The following is a 17,785-nucleotide window of genomic DNA, read 5'->3' as shown; positions in this document are numbered from 1 at the left end:
TCACTTAGAAACTATTCTACCTCAATGTTCATTGCCATTTATGCCGAAATTGGATTTTCTTGGATGAAGGAATTGTCTATATTAGCTCCAGATTGCATTTAGTGCGAGGCATTGATATTAATATCATTCGGCTCCATGTAAATTTGCTTTTTTTGTTTCTTATAAAGAATTTTTTTTTCTAAAAGAAATATTACAATTATATTGCTGCTACAGTAAAAAATAGAAAAGAAATTATAATTATGCCATTTCTTTAGTAAAATACCTTTTCTTTTTAGTATGTGTAATTTGCACTTCATGTCTATGTTCTGAAAGCCATGGTTCACTAGACACATTATTATTCTTGATAAATAATCAATTGATTTATTATTAGAGGCAAAATGATTTTTTTCATTAGGCCCATTAGTTATTATGAGAATAATCAAGGATAATTTGATTTTTTTAAATATTTTAAATGCATAATAGTTTTTTTTATAACATTTTAAAAGCATAGTATAAAGATTACATTGTTTTTAAAAGCAAAATTATTAAAATTATTTTTTTTGTTCTTTTCCTGTAATAAACAAGTTGATAATGAATGATTTAGTTTTTATTATTAATATGAATATTATTTTAAAGAAAGTTATTGGTGTGAGCAGTTTTTCCAAGATCAAACATTATCTTTTAGGATAGTGTTGGGAGCATATCTCCGTGCTTTTTTGGTTGGTGCTATGTGCACATGATAGCATAATGGTTGGGTCATGATGAATATTTTCTCTCTTTCTCTCTGTTTTTTTTTTTTTATCAAAATATAAAAATATTATTTAATTTATTTTTTATTTTTAATTTGAACTTTATTTTTTTATTTTTATTTTTTAAATATTTTTTGATTGATTTTTTTTTTTGTAATTTTACTCCTAATCATTTGGTTTTATTTGATTTTTTTCATCAAATTTAATTCTTATTTTTTAATTGAATTTTTCTTTCAATTTTATCGTTTATAATTTAATTTTAAATTATTTTTGTATCAAATTATTTTTTATTTTGTTTCGAATCCTTTTTATATTCCATCTTATTTCTTCTAATTCATCCATTAATCTTTAATCTTTTGATGATTTAACATTTTGTTTTGTTATTTTTTAGAGTTTGTGTTTTATGGGGTTACTCTTCGACTCATAATCACGGTCATAAATTTTGAAAGTTAAGACATGTTTACTTTGATTTTTTTATTTATCTTTTTTTAAATTAATTTTTTTAAAAAAAATTAATATTCAACATTTGATCTATTAAAAATTAGATTTTATGTTTTATTTTTTTAACTTAATTTTTATGAGGTTATTTTAATTTTATGTTCATGGTCACAAAGTTAACAAATTAACATAGGTTGGGTTGATTTTTTGTTGTTGTTGTTTTAATTATTTTTTTCCGGCTTCACTTTTTAACTTTTAGTTGCTTGATAATTGTGCTTCAAAGTTTTATTTAGTATATTTTTGACGGGTAACTCCAATGTCACGACTACGTTGTATATTTAGTACGCCGACGCAAACATAGATTGATTAGCTAGAGTTTGAGTTTTATTTTTATTTTTATACTTTATTAATTTTTTTTTGTTAGTTTATTTACTGTCTTTATATTTTTTATTTATATTATTTAAATTAATCAAGTTTATTAAATACAATCAAATTAATAACCAAGTCTTAAGAATTTTTTGGCTTCCTTATAAATGTTTGTCTCGCCTTATCTGGATTTTTGTTCAAGTCTCTAGTTCAGAAAAAAGAAGAAGAAGGAAAGGGTACATAGGGTGATCATTTTAATTCAGCCCTTGGCTACTCTGGCCACCACGACGGCACAATCTGCCCCACTACCTTCGATGATTCCTCGAGTGCTTACTGTCGTTGAAACGTGATTGGGACGGAGGAATAAGCATTGTTGATTCAGATTTTTAATGAAGAACGTTATCTGGAATGCTTTTCTAGAGTGGGTAAGTCAACTGGATACATGTTTTGGCCTACAAGGTTATTTGGCAGGGTTGCGAATCTCATTGCAAACACTAAACGGCGTGACGAAAATAGCATTGTGGATTGTGATCCTATGTTTTTTTAGTTCCCAAACTTTTTTTTTTTTTTGGTGATTTGCTTTGCTTTCTAACCGGTCAAATTAATGGCAATTGCTTTTAATTTTTTAAGAAAAGATAAGATTGAAAAATAAGAGATTGAAGTGAAAAAGATAAGGAAAATAGGTGAAGATTTTAAAGTTGGAGTGAAAATTCCATTTTGATCCTTTTTCCTGGATGATTCATTGTTAGGTCCTTTAGCTTCTAAAAATTAAATTTTGTTCCAAATTTTGTTTTTCTTATTTTTAAATTTCTTGTTTGAGAGATGAAAGGAAAAGTCACTTGATTCAGGTGATAAAGAGAAAATTATTAATGAACATTAATTTTTGTTATGAAAAAATTTTACTTGAATATTTTTTGGTATCGATATCTTCTCTCTGTCTGGATATGTAAATCTGAGCCTAGGGAATGTTTTGAATTCAAGTTAGTTTTTGCTTTGGTTATTTGATGTCTTTATAATATTTTTTTAGGTGTTTATAGATAAAAAAAAGTTTGAAAAGTGATTTTTTAGATTTGAAATATCCTTACCCTTATTTTTTGTTGACTCTTCGATGATTGATTTATAGGGCTATAGAAAATGTGTTGTTTGCATGCTAAGATTAAAAAAATACAACATGCACAAGCCCCATTGCTTGACCTTTTTTTTTTTGTTCGATGCATTCTCAGCCCTTAAAACTTTTTTAAAAATTAATTTTATTATTTGTTATTTGAATGTCTTTTTTTGTTATTTAACTTTAAAAATATTAGATTTTTTTTTAGTATTGTAGTCTTATAAGCCTATCCTATCCTTTTTTTTATATATATATAAATATTTTTTGATATAAAAAGAAGGCAATATGTCTAGTTATCATATAATTGATAAATAAAAAGATTTTTAAATATGGTGGGGTGTATAATCCACGTCGTAAGTTTGCTAAATTAACCCAAGTTTATTATGATTTTTTTTTTCAATTTCATCGATTAATTTGGGTTGATTAAGAATTGAACTTAATAATTTATTTTGGTTTGTTTTTCATAAGGTTATTATGATTTTATGACTTTGATCACAAATTTAGAAGATAAACTGACGTTAACGAGGTTGATCCACTATATTCTCATGTCAGAGTTTTTTGTTAAAAAATAATATTGTCCAATATGTCATTATTTCAATTTTTTTTTTTAAATATCCAATATGCATTAGGTTTTTAATTTATGGTCAACATCCCCTCTAAAAAAACATGTTAAAAATGCTTTAATTTTTTTTTAACATTAAAACAAATAATCTAACATATGACGTGATGTGATCTAACTATCTTAGTAGCTACTAAACTTTGTGATTGTGCTAGTATATGATAGACTAATTTCATCATTGAATTGCATCATAATAATATTCTAACACTTCCATCTTTACTTATTATACATACTGATTGATGTTGTGAAAAAAAATTCACATAGAAATTAGAGTTTTCATGGCTGGGTTGATAGGTTTGACTAGTATTAAAAAATAAGGCCTTGAGTAACATGAAACTCTTTAATGTTTAAGTTGGTATGAGAGTAGAGTGATAAATCGATAGGAAAAGAAAAAATAAAGTAAGGGTTAGAGGATGTGTAATGATTTCACTAAGCTGTTATGACATTTAGCTAGCATTGATTGGGTTTTTATAGTCTTTGATTGACATTGATTGAGTTCTATGACTTTTGTCTAACTTTTATTGCAAGAAATTACTCTCTAGTTGTGTTTATGATGATGTTAAGACCGACTCTAATTAACTCTTGCCTGCGTGATTAGGTGTATTTATATACCTAGGTATAAGAATTTCTTCATAGAATAGATTGCATCATTAGTTGAAAATTTTTTTTGGTTGACATTCTAGCTCATGATTGATATGTTATGCTATGATTATTGTGTCATGCCTACTATTGATAAAAAATATTGGTGATGATTTGTAATTAGTGTAGAAAAAAATATCTACTATACATATAAAAAAGTCATGTGTATGCATATATAAATTATATGAAAACTTAAAAAACACATAAAAGAGTGGCAGGTAGAGTAGTTGGAAAAGGGTGATATTAGGTTTAAGTAAAACTTTGATAGAGAAATTCTATCCATTTAGGCATATTTTAAATGGCTAAAAGTCCAACAAGTTTTAGAAAAAAAACTTTTCATTTTTGTTTTTTTTCATCATTAGTTACATTTTTTTTTAACATATATATTTTAAAGATTTTGAATGATATAATAGGGAAATACTTATACTTATAAATATTTCTTTTAATATAAATGCAATCAAGAGTTTTGCTATGATGAAATAATAAAATGAGGGTTAGAGGATGTGTAATGATTTCACTTAGTTTTCATTGTATTCAACTAGCTTTGATTGTGTTTGAATAGTCTTTGATTGACATTAATTGACTTTTATGGCTTTTATCTAACTTTTCTTGCTAGGAATTGCTTTCTAGTTGTGTTTATAATGATATTATGACTAACTCTAATTAACGTTTGCCTGCGTAATTAGGTGCATTTATATACTCATGTATGAGAATTTCTTCATAGAGAATTAGATTGCATCATTTGTTGAAAAATTTGTTTAGTTGACATTTTAGCTCATGGTTGATGTGTTATGTTTTGATTGTTGTGTTATGCATACTATTGGTAAAAAATATTGATAATGGTCTGCCATTAGTGTAGAAAAAAGTATCTACTATATATATAAAATATCATGTGTATACATATAAAAATTATATGAAAATTTTGTATGAATAACTCATGAAAACCTAAAAATGCATAAAAGAGTGTGGCAGATAAAATAGTTGGATAAGGGTGATATTAGGTTTAAGTAAAACTTTGATCAAGAAAATTCCATCCATTTATGCATAGTTTAAATGGCTAGAAATCCAACCACTTATGCTCGGAAATGAAATTTTTTAGGAAAAATATTTTTCATTTTTTGTTTTCTTCTATCATCGCTTACCCCTCTCTTTTAAACATATATATTTTAAAGATTTTGAGCAATATAATAGAGAAATACTTATACTTATAAATACTACTTTTTTTGCTAGAATTGCATGAAAATGTTACCTTAGCTAGGTCCGTACGAGAGACAAATGCCTTGAGGTCATACCTATAACTTTGGTCAATCTTTCATGTAAATTTTTGCCAATGTTTTTGTATGGAAAAAAAAGAATTTAATGGCTTTGCTTGTGCAAATAAGCAACATGGTAATAAGAAATGAGTGGAAAAGTAAGTCGGTTTGTGTATATATTTAAAAATATATTTTTAAAGTCACAAAAATAAAAATATCAACTATGTTTTTAAGTGACAAGTGGTTAAGAAGACTTGGATGATTTAAATAGAGACTTGCCATGAAGGTTTTATAGACATTTTATTGGATACATGAAGATTTTCATGGGGGCATGAAGAAGCATTATTGTTTTTTATTTGAAAGGTTCAAAAGACAATGATAATTTTTTTAAAATTATATTATCTTAGCTAACACATAATGAGTTTTTTTCCTGCCTTTTCACGTGCATCCTTTTCTTCATAAAATATTAAAGGTATTATATGGATATCAATCTTTCCATCCTTTTTTCGAGTGCACGACATTCTTTTTTCTTGTGTCCATAATCATGGTGAAAAAGCCATAACTGATTGAGACATCTTGTGTTCGAATTAATTTTAATTAAATATGGGCATTGCATGAAGTCATTTTTTTTTATGACAGTCAACACCTCAGCTTGTGTGGTGGTTAGAGATGTTATTAGAAGTTCAAGGAATATCAAACAATTATGAATATACCCTTTGATGTTTTTTTTTATGCTCAAGTAAGAGATCGGTGATATCATGAAGATTCTGTTATTTAAAAACAATGGTGACTCTGCTTAATCATACTATCTTCCTCTACTTGAATATGGTTCTTAATCACTTGTTTTACATTGATACATGTTTTGTCATTGAAAATGTATAAATATTTCCATAACATGTAGTTATAGAGTCCACTAATCAAAATTTTAGTAATAATATGATCGATTAAATTTTTAATTTTTAATTTTTAATATTTTCTTATTAAATATTTAGAAATATCATCTAATACTTTCATCTTATCATTATGTAATAACAAAAAGCTCAACCATGCTTTTTTTTTTGTTGGAATATTAATATCAAAATAAAAGATGAGTTTCACTTGGAGATCATGTATAGCCAGGATGAAGCTCAAATGACAGATTCTGCGGTTCAAATGAGCAAACACATTTATGCTAGGAATGCATGGAAAAGCTGAATAAGGCTTTGGCAAAGATGCTTGTAGGGCCGATCACCTGAAAATCCAAACATAGCATAAAAAACAAGTCAATGGATTTCAATTTGTTATTAATATTGGAATTCCATTTGGTTTTTAGATTTTAGAATACGACGAGCAACACCATAGCTTTCCACCAGCTCGCGACTATTTATCAGCTTTGCTTTGTCTCCAAAATACGAAAAAAAAACATTCCTAGCAACAAGCCGTTTACATCTTGCACATTTACTCATGAAGGTATAAATATATTAGTAATTTATTATTTTCTAATAATATTATATTTTAAAGTATTTTATTAATATCTTATTATTATTATATAATTATTTATAAATATTTTTTTTACCAATATTAAAAAATAAAAAAAATGTTTTATAAGAAACAACATGTTATTGATTATCATGTGTTTAAAAGTATAATAATAATTATTTTTTAAAGTATTTTTGGAATATATTAAGATAAATTTTTTAAAGGAATTTTTTTAATATTAATATATTAAAACGATTTAAAAATATTAAAAAAATTAATTTAAAAAAATAAAAAATTTAATTATTTTAAAAATACTTTAAAAATATGAAAATAAATAAAAAATAGAGTTAAATAAGACCGAGCGAGCCTATCTATTGATTTATCACAAACACAATCCTATAATATTATGGAATGGACACTATAAATAAAATAGTGTAATTAGATGTTGATTCAAAATTGTGGACTTGTACACATTGCGTCTAACTAATAGAAAACCACCATGTGCCTATTTAACGGAAATTGGAGAAGCTGATTCTGGACTAACGGTGCCACGAGAAATTGAGATGCCAAGCCCTCAATTATCCACTTTAGAACCGTAACTCCGTTCCGTCCTAACAAAAAGAAAACAAGAGAGACGGCAGTTGCCCGGCCACGCGAATTCACTTCCCTCCCCCCTCCCCTCGTCTTCCCTTCGCGAAACGAAAACTGTGAGTACGGCAAACTGTGCGGGTCCACCCCCACCGTGCGCGCAAAAGCCCTCCCCTCCCCTCCCTCCGATAAATAAGTTATTAAACCGTGTTATTGTTCTCCTCTACTTTTCTCGCTCGCACCAAGTTCCAGTTTGGTGGGTGATGATGATGGGGGAGGCTCTGTCCTGTGTTCTTCTTCTTACGATGATGATTTCTTTCGGAATTGTTTCTGCAAACAACGGAGTTTTTAGTGTCAAATATAAATACGCTGGCCTTCAACGTTCTCTCAGTGACCTAAAAGCACACGACGATCAACGACAGCTCCGTATTCTCGCCGGAGTCGATCTTCCCCTCGGCGGTATCGGTCGTCCCGATATCCTCGGGTTCGCTTTTCTATACATATAATCCTCACTTTTGTTTACTTTTATTATGATTGTTATTCAATATTTTTTTTTGGGTCCGAATATGTATCTGTAGGCTATATTATGCTAAGATAGGGATTGGAACTCCGACGAAGGACTACTATGTACAAGTGGATACAGGAAGTGATATTATGTGGGTTAATTGTATTCAATGCAGAGAATGCCCAAAAACTAGCTCTCTTGGTGTATGCCTCTCTCCCTCCCCCTCAGTTCCTTCTCTTTGATGTTCATCTTCTTTTCTTTTCATTATTATTATTATTATTGTTATTGTTATTGTTATTATCTCTGAATTAATATTTTATTTATTTTTTTGTAGATTGATCTTACTTTATATAATATAAACGAGTCAGACACTGGGAAGCTGGTTCCTTGTGATCAAGAGTTTTGCTATGAGATAAATGGGGGTCAATTACCTGGCTGCACCGCTAATATGTCTTGTCCGTATCTTGAGATTTATGGAGATGGTAGTTCCACTGCTGGTTATTTTGTCAAGGATGTTGTGCAGTATGCTAGAGTTTCTGGTGATCTCAAAACTACTGCAGCAAATGGAAGTGTTATATTTGGGTGAGTTTGTAATTCTTCTTGCATGCCACTACTAGGTACGCAAGTTTTGATTAATGGGTTTAAACTTCATTTTAAGGTGCTTCTTAGGTTATTGAATGCTTCACATGCTTAATAGAAAAGGATATGATGGACGAGTGCTGCGGTCCCAAGGTAGAGGAAACTTTGGGACCTAAGGTTTTTCTGTCACCTTTTCTTATAGTGATTGTTTAATGGTTTAGATTTGTCTTGCTTATTGATCTTTCAAAGTTATTTGTTCATAGAGTAACTCTTTCGGGTTTATCTATAAAAAGGGGGTCTTCAGGGGACTTGCTGGAATTTTACTTGGTGAATGACATTGGGTACCTTAGAAGAAAAGGATATGATAAAAGGTGCAAATCTCGAAATTAAAATTTTTGAAAAGTCAGCTGGGTACATACACAAATAATTGTGTTGTTATTTGTTTTGTATGCTGTTTCGTCGTTGCTTTGTTAAATATTCAATGGTTGCGGCTTGTCTTTGTTTGATTCTGGACACATTTCTTTGTCTATGTTAGTTTAAATATACGTTGTGAACAATTTCAGTATATATTTTTCTGCCATTTATGGTATTAATCCAAGCCTATGCATAAAAAAGGTTGTCTAAAGGAACAATCATCCAGAGCATAAAAAGAAAATTGCATGTTTTTCCACAAGGAAGATTTTGGAACTTGCCTTAGATTTATCAAAATATTTTGCTGCCATTTTTCCTCAATTACTCCCTCTCTCACTCTCTTGTTCTTATAACTATTGTCTTTCTATCGACTGACATTGATCAAGTTGATGTGATGATGAGATAGGTGTGGTGCTAGACAATCAGGAGATCTAGGGTCATCAAATGAAGAAGCACTTGATGGGATACTTGGTTTTGGAAAATCAAATTCGTCAATGATTTCACAGCTGGCAGTAACTGGAAAAGTGAAGAAGATATTTGCGCACTGCTTAGATGGTACAAATGGAGGTGGAATATTTGTTATTGGGCATGTTGTGCAACCAAAAGTTAGCATGACTCCTTTGATACCAAATCAGTACGTGATTTATTTTTGAAATTGCTGTATGTTTTCTCATTTAGGGTTCAGGGATACCCTCTTTTTTTTTTTTATTTAAAGAAAGATGTTATTTGAAAGATGAATATAAAAACATACAAAGTGGAGTATAGGGAATCTTCCAAATATATAATAAAAGAAAAGAAGACAAAACAAGTTCCTTTTTGAATCTTCACTTTACAAAAGAACTTCTTTTGCTAATTACATGGCAAAAGATAGGAGCTGATTTTTATGTGCTTCATTAGTTCATATGTATCAGTTGCCAGATTTAAGTTGAAAATTAAGTCTCAGTACCAATATAACAACTTTTTACAACATTTAATGCCAAATTTATGTTATGGTTTAATGGATAGGGTTTCTTCCATGCTCATGATCTTAAAGCTTTTTAAGTTGGATTTGTTTCTTCATCCACGACTATTTTAATATTGAACACTTAGTGTGTTCTTCTTAGGTGTGTTAGATCTTGGTGTATGGAATTTAATATATGAAGCTACACTTTGGTAATAAAATTTTTAGGCCCCATTACAATGTCAATATGACGGCAGTTCAAGTTGGTCATGAATTCCTAAGTCTTCCAACAGATGTATTTGAGGCAGGGGACAGAAAAGGTGCTATAATAGACAGTGGAACAACCTTAGCTTATCTTCCAGAAATGGTTTATAAGCCGTTAGTAAGTAAGGTATATGATTTAAATAGCTGTTGTTTGCTGTAATTCTCGTTATAAATTGTGAACTTATGTGATTTTTGTCTTTATCAGATAATCTCTCAGCAACCTGATCTGAAAGTTCATACTGTTCGTGATGAATATACATGTTTCCAGTACTCTGACAGGTACAGTCTGTAGCTTTTGTTGTTGTTATTTTTCATCAAAGCTTCTAGGAACATTAATTTCCAGATATAAATTTGAAAATTCTCTTATGATTATCTTTTAAAATTGTATGCTTCTCAGATATGATATTTTATGTCTTGTACATCTGATTTTGTTTCACACGCATCAAACATCAGTATATGGCTAATTCATTAATGGATATCATATTAAAAAAATGGTAATAGTCTTATGAATATATATGCTACCTTATATATTGGAAGGTGTACCTATTGTGTTTATGTTCTTTACTCTCTTCTCCTTTCAGATTTGTTTCTGTGTTGAGTGTCTTGTAAGTTTTCACTACTCTGGTGAGCCTCTGGGGCTCATTTTGTATTATCTTGAAGATTAATGTTAGTTGAAGTGAAACAGGAAAGCAAATCCTATGACTACTTCTGCATGGATTATGGCTGTAAATTTGAGAAAAGCAATTCTTACTGTATAAGTTTGTGCTGTTAAAAGTGCATAAATTTGATTCCTTTCTTTTCATTTCATTTAGCTCGAGCTTCCTTTAATGATATGTAGACTAAACATGAAACTCAGTTTCGGATTCTTTCTGTCATAATTTGTCTACTAAGGGACCAGTGTTTGTTTGTCAGTTTTGTTAATTTCTTTAACAATGATTCTTGGAAATTGATTATCGTTTTACAGTAACTTTATACTTTGTTCAGACTTCATGCGGATGTCCTCCTGAATAATATTTCAGTATTGAGGTGCAGAATGGAGTTGCTCATACATTTCTTGTTTCATTTGCAGCTTGGATGATGGATTTCCCAATGTCACTTTCCATTTTGCAAACTCAGTTATCTTGAAGGTTTATCCACACGAGTATCTTTTCCCCTTTGTAAGTATAATGCACTGTAAAAATTCTTACAGCTTTGGTTTTGCAGTTCTCTAGCATATTTTTGTTCTTTTATTTTAGAATAGCTTCTCATCTCCTCATTGTACCTTAGAAGACTGCAGGCCTCAAATCTAATCATCTAGTGTTATACGTAATGGACATGTTTTTTAATAGCTCATAAGCTATCAATGAATTGAATTCAGCTTTTACATGGTTTTCAAGGAAAATAATTTGAATTTTAGACTTCATCTAGGCAGTTATGCAGCAATGATTTTCTTTTCTCAAAGCAATCCCTAGTGGACACTGCATTGTTTTTATTCAGTTCTTTTCATTGCACTTGCTTGTACTTTGTCTGTTATTTAAGCACAATGACAGATCAAATGTTCAAATATGATAGAATCCCCTGTGTTTCTAGGGCATAAAAGCAACTTTTTAGATGTGCACACACTGACACAGGATAGCAGGGTAAAAAACACAGAGAACAGAGGTAAAGGGGAAATAACCTAGAAATCTCAGCCGGGGACAGGGATAAGCAAGGATTTTCAATATTCAAATCATCAAATAAACATCTCCTTAAAAACCATAACCTTTAGCTCTTTCCTATGAGCACCAAGCTCTAACCATTAAAAAAGTTTGGATATTGATTCAATCATCAATAGAAAGCTTAAGTGAACTCCTACAACTGGGAATATAATGTATTCTAAATTAAAGTTAGTTAATTTCTAAATAGGAAACAGGACTCAATTGAGAATGCCTAACAAAAGAACCAAAATGATCTAATAGGAAAATATCAATCCAAAAATCTTCAGTTAGTCTGCATCTCTCATTCAAAGGAGATTTATTTTTGAAAAAATGTATGGACCTTCATGAACTTTTGGTCAAAGTGATAATAATTCCCTGAAACTTTTGAAATTTCTCAATTAGTCCTACAAAATTCCAAAATCATCTACACAACATCAATTAACCCTTAAAAACTATTTCAAACTGAAGTTTAAAAAGTCCAAAAATTTCAAGATTTAAAATTAAAGTTTGGCTTGTGCTTAGAGCTTGCTTGAATGGTGATTAGAAGCTAAAGTAATATTGGATGTTAGGGGCATGATTTTTTAGGTGAAAACGGTGATAAAGGTGGCTGGGTCATGCCAAATAGTGGCTTGTTGGAATGCTTCGTTAAGTTTAATGAAAACCTAACAGAAGGACTAATTGTGAATTTGAAAGTTTAAGGTAGCAAATAATAAAATATTTTGGTTGAGGGACTGTTTCATCGTTGACTAATAGCTCAGGGAAGTTTATGCCTTTGTGTTTTTATGATCCTGCCAAATTGGGGTACCAAGGAAGTCTGGAGAAGTCATACTGTTTAGCTTTTTTGCGTGAAGTGGCTACCTGGGGCGCAAACTGTCAACATCTTGGTTGTAGGCACAAGGCTATCATTGCATTAGGCATAGCCTTCATATTCCTAATTGTATGTATGTGTGTGTAGCCATGCTTACAGATTTTGTTTGTATGTGTGTGAATGGGTGACATATTATTTCCACCTCTATAGTTCTCTGACAGCACGCTTTTATTGGTAGCCATTGGCCACCCTAGTGTTGTTTTAACCATTATCCTTTACCCAATTGTGTGTTCTTTATCCAGTTAGCCCCTCTGTCAAAGAAATTGTTATAAATTCCTTCATCAAATCTTTGTTACTGTAAATCTAATCCTCATAAAAGGTCCCTCCACCTTCTACCTCTCCACTACAAAATGTTCTATTTTGTACATGGCTGTCCTAAATGCTCTAAGTTCTGACCTTCAATTTGTCCTTCTAAAAGTCCAACCAGTTTCTCATAATTCTCAAGCTGTCCCCTACTCGGTGGTCATTGGTGGGGGGGTATGGTCTCTTGCCAAAGTTTCCTCGGATCATTTCTATTGTTTTTTCCCTACTGTTAATGATCATATGTGAACCCATGTCAATTGTTTTGCTTAATCCAATGCCCATCTCTGGTTAGATAACTTCTTTGGTGAAGTCCTTTGTCTTGTGGAAGTTGCTCAAGGGCTAGAAGTCATTTTGCCAATGGCTTCATAAATTCCTTGCCTTGTCCTTCATTAATGCCTTGCCTTTCTTCTCAGATGCATATCTTATACAGCACCATGCTTGCTAATCATTCGTTGGCGAATTTCTAAGCTGTGTTTGCTATCAAAATTTTACATTCATAAATAAGATAAATTAACCGTGTTACTAATTTGGATTTTTACAGGAAGGTTTGTGGTGCATTGGATGGCAGAACAGTGGAGTGCAATCGAGGGATAGAAGGAACATGACACTTTTGGGAGGTATAAGCAAAATAAATACATGTTGGTGTTATTCTTATATGGAATGTGTATAGTTTGTAAATTATCAAACATATCCTTTTGTAGTTTATTCTTAGATCATGGAAACTTAGTGTCTTCTTCCACCATAAAAACACAACTAATTGAAGGGGACATCTGCTGTGATTATCCATCAGTAGAAACTTTGATCATTTGCGAAATTCTTCTAATCCTTTCTCTTCTTCATTTCCTTTTGCAGATTTAGTACTTTCAAATAAACTAGTCTTGTATGATCTTGAAAATCAGGCCATTGGATGGACTGAATATAACTGTGAGTCTATAATTATTTTTCCTTTATGCTTTTGAATATCTTGGTTTGCTGTTTTACATTTCTTTCTGGTGCAAGTGGTTTTTGTTATTAGAATATGGTCTGATAATTTGTGGTTCATCTTTGTGGTTTTTAAACATATTCATAATATAATCAGGAAAAACAAGCGATCAGACTGATAGGACTGGCATACTAATTTGAAATCAAGTGATGTTTAATTTTAGCATAAACTGGAATACCATACTAAAGATTAAAAAGAACTGAACCCTTAAAACTTCAAATTGAAATAACTTAATTGAATCAATCAGTTCGGTTTTAGGATTTCCTTCTACAAAGGATATGATGTTTATATAGATACCAAGAAACTTCTATCCTCAACTAAATAGGAAATAAGAAGCCTAATAAAATATTACTTGTTAATAATTACAATAACATCATATATGCATCATCAGTCAAATAATAATAAAATTGTAAATGTATTAAATTACAAATAAACAATTTAACTTTGTTGCTCCTATACTGCATCATAACACTCAAGTCAAGAGCTGAATATCTTGTTTGTTGTGTTCTGGTTTGAAATTTCCAAAAGTTTTGAGAATTAATGCTACTTCTGTTTTGATTCATCACCGGAGATTGCTAGGTGAAAATCATATATGCCGATAAAAATTTAGGTTTCTGGTATCCGGTTCCATTTACACTGAATTTATTGTTGTTGATTTCAGGCTCTTCAAGCATCCAAGTGCAGGATGAACGGACTGGAACTGTACATTTAGTAGGTTACCACTATATTAATTCTGCTCGCAGTTTGAATGTGCAACGGGCTATGTTGCTGCTGCTGCTGCTAAGTACACTGCTGCTCAGTTTAGTTTGCTGAAACCAGTACAGAATAGCGATGGTCAAAATTAACATATAGAAGAACAAATATTAAAAGAGTAATCATTAGATTTATTGATGAATGGTGGATCAGAAATTTTTTTTCTCTGGACATTCACTTTGGGTAATATTTCTTCCCGCTGTGAATGGGGGAAACACACAAAGGTTACAGCTAGTCCCAGGTTTGAGTGTACAGAGATTTTTTACATGTCTTAGGTCATTTTATATTTAATTTGAGTTTTGATAGAACAAGCCCCCTTGTATTACACACGTCTGTCACGATATTCATTCACTGGCCAGAAAGGTCTGTTGGCCTTTCTGCAGGCTTAAAGTCGCACCTCTTAAGTCTATACAGAAGCCTGATTGAACATGATGGGATTGCACTCACCCATTATATGTGGGTTAAACCGTGGCGAAAAGGGGATGGAGTTGGAAGCATGGAGATCTGCATGCATTCATCCAACAGGGCTTTGGAAAATAGGACTCGAAGAGGGGGTGAAAGCCATGAGAAAGTCGGTGGTAAACTTTTTCTAATATTTTTCCTTGCATTGCTCTCCTAAATGCTGTATCCAAATGCCCAATTGCCTATCTGATGTGTTCTCAAGATCATCCAAAAATATCAAATAAAGTTGGGTTTATTATTTGAGCTGTCGATAATTTTATTGTCTTGTGCCTGTTTCTGTAGAGCCAAAACATCATATAATTTGGGGCGTATTTGAGGTGGATGTTACCCTTATAAAATGTCGTTGCTTCTTTGAGCATTATAAGTAATGAAGGTGGTTCAAGTTTACCAAGTCAGGGATTAAAATATTTGGTTTAGTCTATGGGATCTGTTAGTTGAGTGTGGAAGACAACTCTCTCTCTTCTGTCCATGTGGAAATGGAGATGGTTCAAGTATATGATCGTGTCACAGTTGTGTAAGCTGTGATCAAGTGGCGTCAGAGGGGTCCCTCGGAGCAAACATACTGGATGGTATTTCATATATCTCAAACAATATATTGAATCAACTGTGTTCATCCGAATTAAACGGTGAAACTTGCGGGAATAATTCTGTAAAATAAAAATAAAAATAAAAGTTTAATTTCCAATTGGCTCGCTGTCTATATTTTGACTACCATTGTTGTGATTGAAAAACTAGGGGGCATAGATTTTTCTTGCCCTAAAACCCTAATTTTAAAGTTATTTCAATCCGTAAATATCTTACATTTACCCTTATAATATACTAATTCATCAAACCAAAAAAGTTGCACTCAATCCTGGTTGGATTTTTTTTTTATCGATTTAGATTTGTTATTTTAGACAGGATTAAGAATCCAAACAATTATCATCAAATTTTTCTCTTCCATAGAACCAAGAATTAAAAAATGTTAAAAATATTTTTTTATCAAATCTGATTTTTCAAAAATGGATGGGATAAAAAAGGTATAATGTTGAAATTTACAGGACTATATGAAACTTTTTACACCACCTTTGAACCTTTTTATATTGATCCTTTTTCTTTAATTTTTTCTCTAGACAACAAAAAGGAAGCGATTGGCCATCAATTTCGCAATATAAAGATTTAATCACCAAAAAAATTACGGACAAAAAAATAAAATCACTATTCCAATTCATAGGAAATTGTGAGAAAATATACTATGTAAAATGCATGGTATTTTCTCCACATTGCTTAGTGTTTTACTAGATACTTAACTTACGATTCGTTGTAAGTCAGTTTTTTTTAAAAAAATTATATATACATTTTTTTTTATATACATGTTTTTTTTTACATGTTTTTGAAGTTAAATAAATTATAAGCAAAAATAAAAAATTTTTATGCATGCATGTAATCAAATAAATCAAGAACTATGTGTGTTAATAATGAAAAAAAAATGTTGACTAAATAAAACTTAAAAAATTAAGAAATAAGTATATATCAAGATATTTAATTTTACAAGAAAGGATATTTAGGTAGTTGTGTTTATTAAATTTGTTTTATTCAATCAAATAATAATAAAAATAGATACACACATTAAATTGATTGAATAAAATATAAGGATGAAAAAAATACTATGTAAGGTTATATATATTAGAAATATTATATAAAAATAAATATTTTTTATTTTAAAAATAAGTCCATCTACATAAAAGAGAAAAACATTATAGATAAATTAGAAAAACCTCTTAAAAAATGAAATGCATATAAAATAACAAAAAATTAACTATCATTTAAAAATCTCTCTAAAAAAATAAAAGAGAAAGGGAATATTCATCTAAATATTTTTTTTTGAAAACAAATATAAAAAGTATTAATTTTTTTTTAAAGTTAGATGGCGCGTGATCTATATCGCCTGGTTTTTGGCTACTGTGATGGCAAAAAAAAAAAAAAGAATTTATGATTTTTTGATTTAAAAACCAAATTTTCAACTCGTTTTTTTTACCTAGAAAACATTATATGCCACTTGATAAACCCATTCATGGCCTAAAATATCATTCCAAAACTGGAAATAAAAAATCTAACTAAAATCATATATGTTTTTCTTGGCAATTTCAAAGTGAAAAAACCCTTAATATAAGCTTCTCTCATTAAAAGAAATAACTTGACATCAATTTCAATCATTTTAATTGATTAGATTTGGTGTGAATATAAAGTTTCTCTCTTTAACATTAGATTTTTGTAACTTTCTCTCACCTTTTTTACACTAGGAGTCCAAAAATAAGGAAAAAAAAAAGGTTTTGCTTATTTTTTTCTTTTAATTTCAGAAACTGAAGAGACACAATATTTATAATTTATAATTTATAAAATATAAAAAATATAATAAATATTTTATCCAAACTTTTTAAAGCTATCCATTCCTGTGGTTTTTACATTAATCTCTTGTCTTTAAACTTTACCCTCCCCTAACAAAGTTTATAATTTTGTATAATAAGGTTCCAATTAAAAAAAAAAAGGATGAAAAAAATAGATTGTGAACAATTCAGCCCCCTATGTGAAGGGATTAACAATATATTTTACACTAAATTTCCCACGTGTTTTAGTTTTTTAGTTAATAGTCAATTAATACTTTTGCTTTCCTTTCCACTTCATTCGATAGTTGAGCTAGTTTTTCTACACAATGATTTGCCTCATTAATATACCTGACGAGACCATTCCTTGGCCAATGGAAGTTTATAACCTCTTGAATTCATAGCCAGTGATGTAGTAGTGGAGTTTACATGGTTCATGGGCTGCTGCATATTTGCATATAAAAAGCAAGAGCCAAAATATA

The 17,785-nt window shown here is 30.3% G+C and overlaps 1 protein-coding gene across 1 annotated transcript; it reads left to right on the top strand.

Moving 5' to 3' along the window:
- The first annotated feature begins 7,146 nt into the window (after positions 1–7,146).
- On the top strand, positions 7,147–15,298 carry LOC105112195 (Eukaryotic aspartyl protease family protein). Its single transcript, XM_011007798.1, has 10 exons — positions 7,147–7,681; positions 7,776–7,905; positions 8,037–8,284; positions 9,099–9,326; positions 9,861–10,023; positions 10,102–10,175; positions 10,966–11,053; positions 13,285–13,360; positions 13,596–13,667; positions 14,387–15,298. Exons 1-10 carry the CDS (start codon positions 7,461–7,463, stop codon positions 14,536–14,538), a joined length of 1,452 nt encoding a protein of 483 aa, XP_011006100.1. The 5' UTR covers positions 7,147–7,460; the 3' UTR covers positions 14,539–15,298.
- Positions 15,299–17,785: the final 2,487 nt, after the last annotated feature.

The sequence above is a fragment of the Populus euphratica genome, unplaced genomic scaffold (genome assembly GCF_000495115.2).
Source record: "Populus euphratica unplaced genomic scaffold, PopEup_1.0 scaffold587.1, whole genome shotgun sequence".
Taxonomy (NCBI): domain Eukaryota; kingdom Viridiplantae; phylum Streptophyta; class Magnoliopsida; order Malpighiales; family Salicaceae; genus Populus; species Populus euphratica.
Note: the sequence above shows the minus strand (reverse complement) of the source record. Positions and strands in the feature narration are given on the sequence as shown.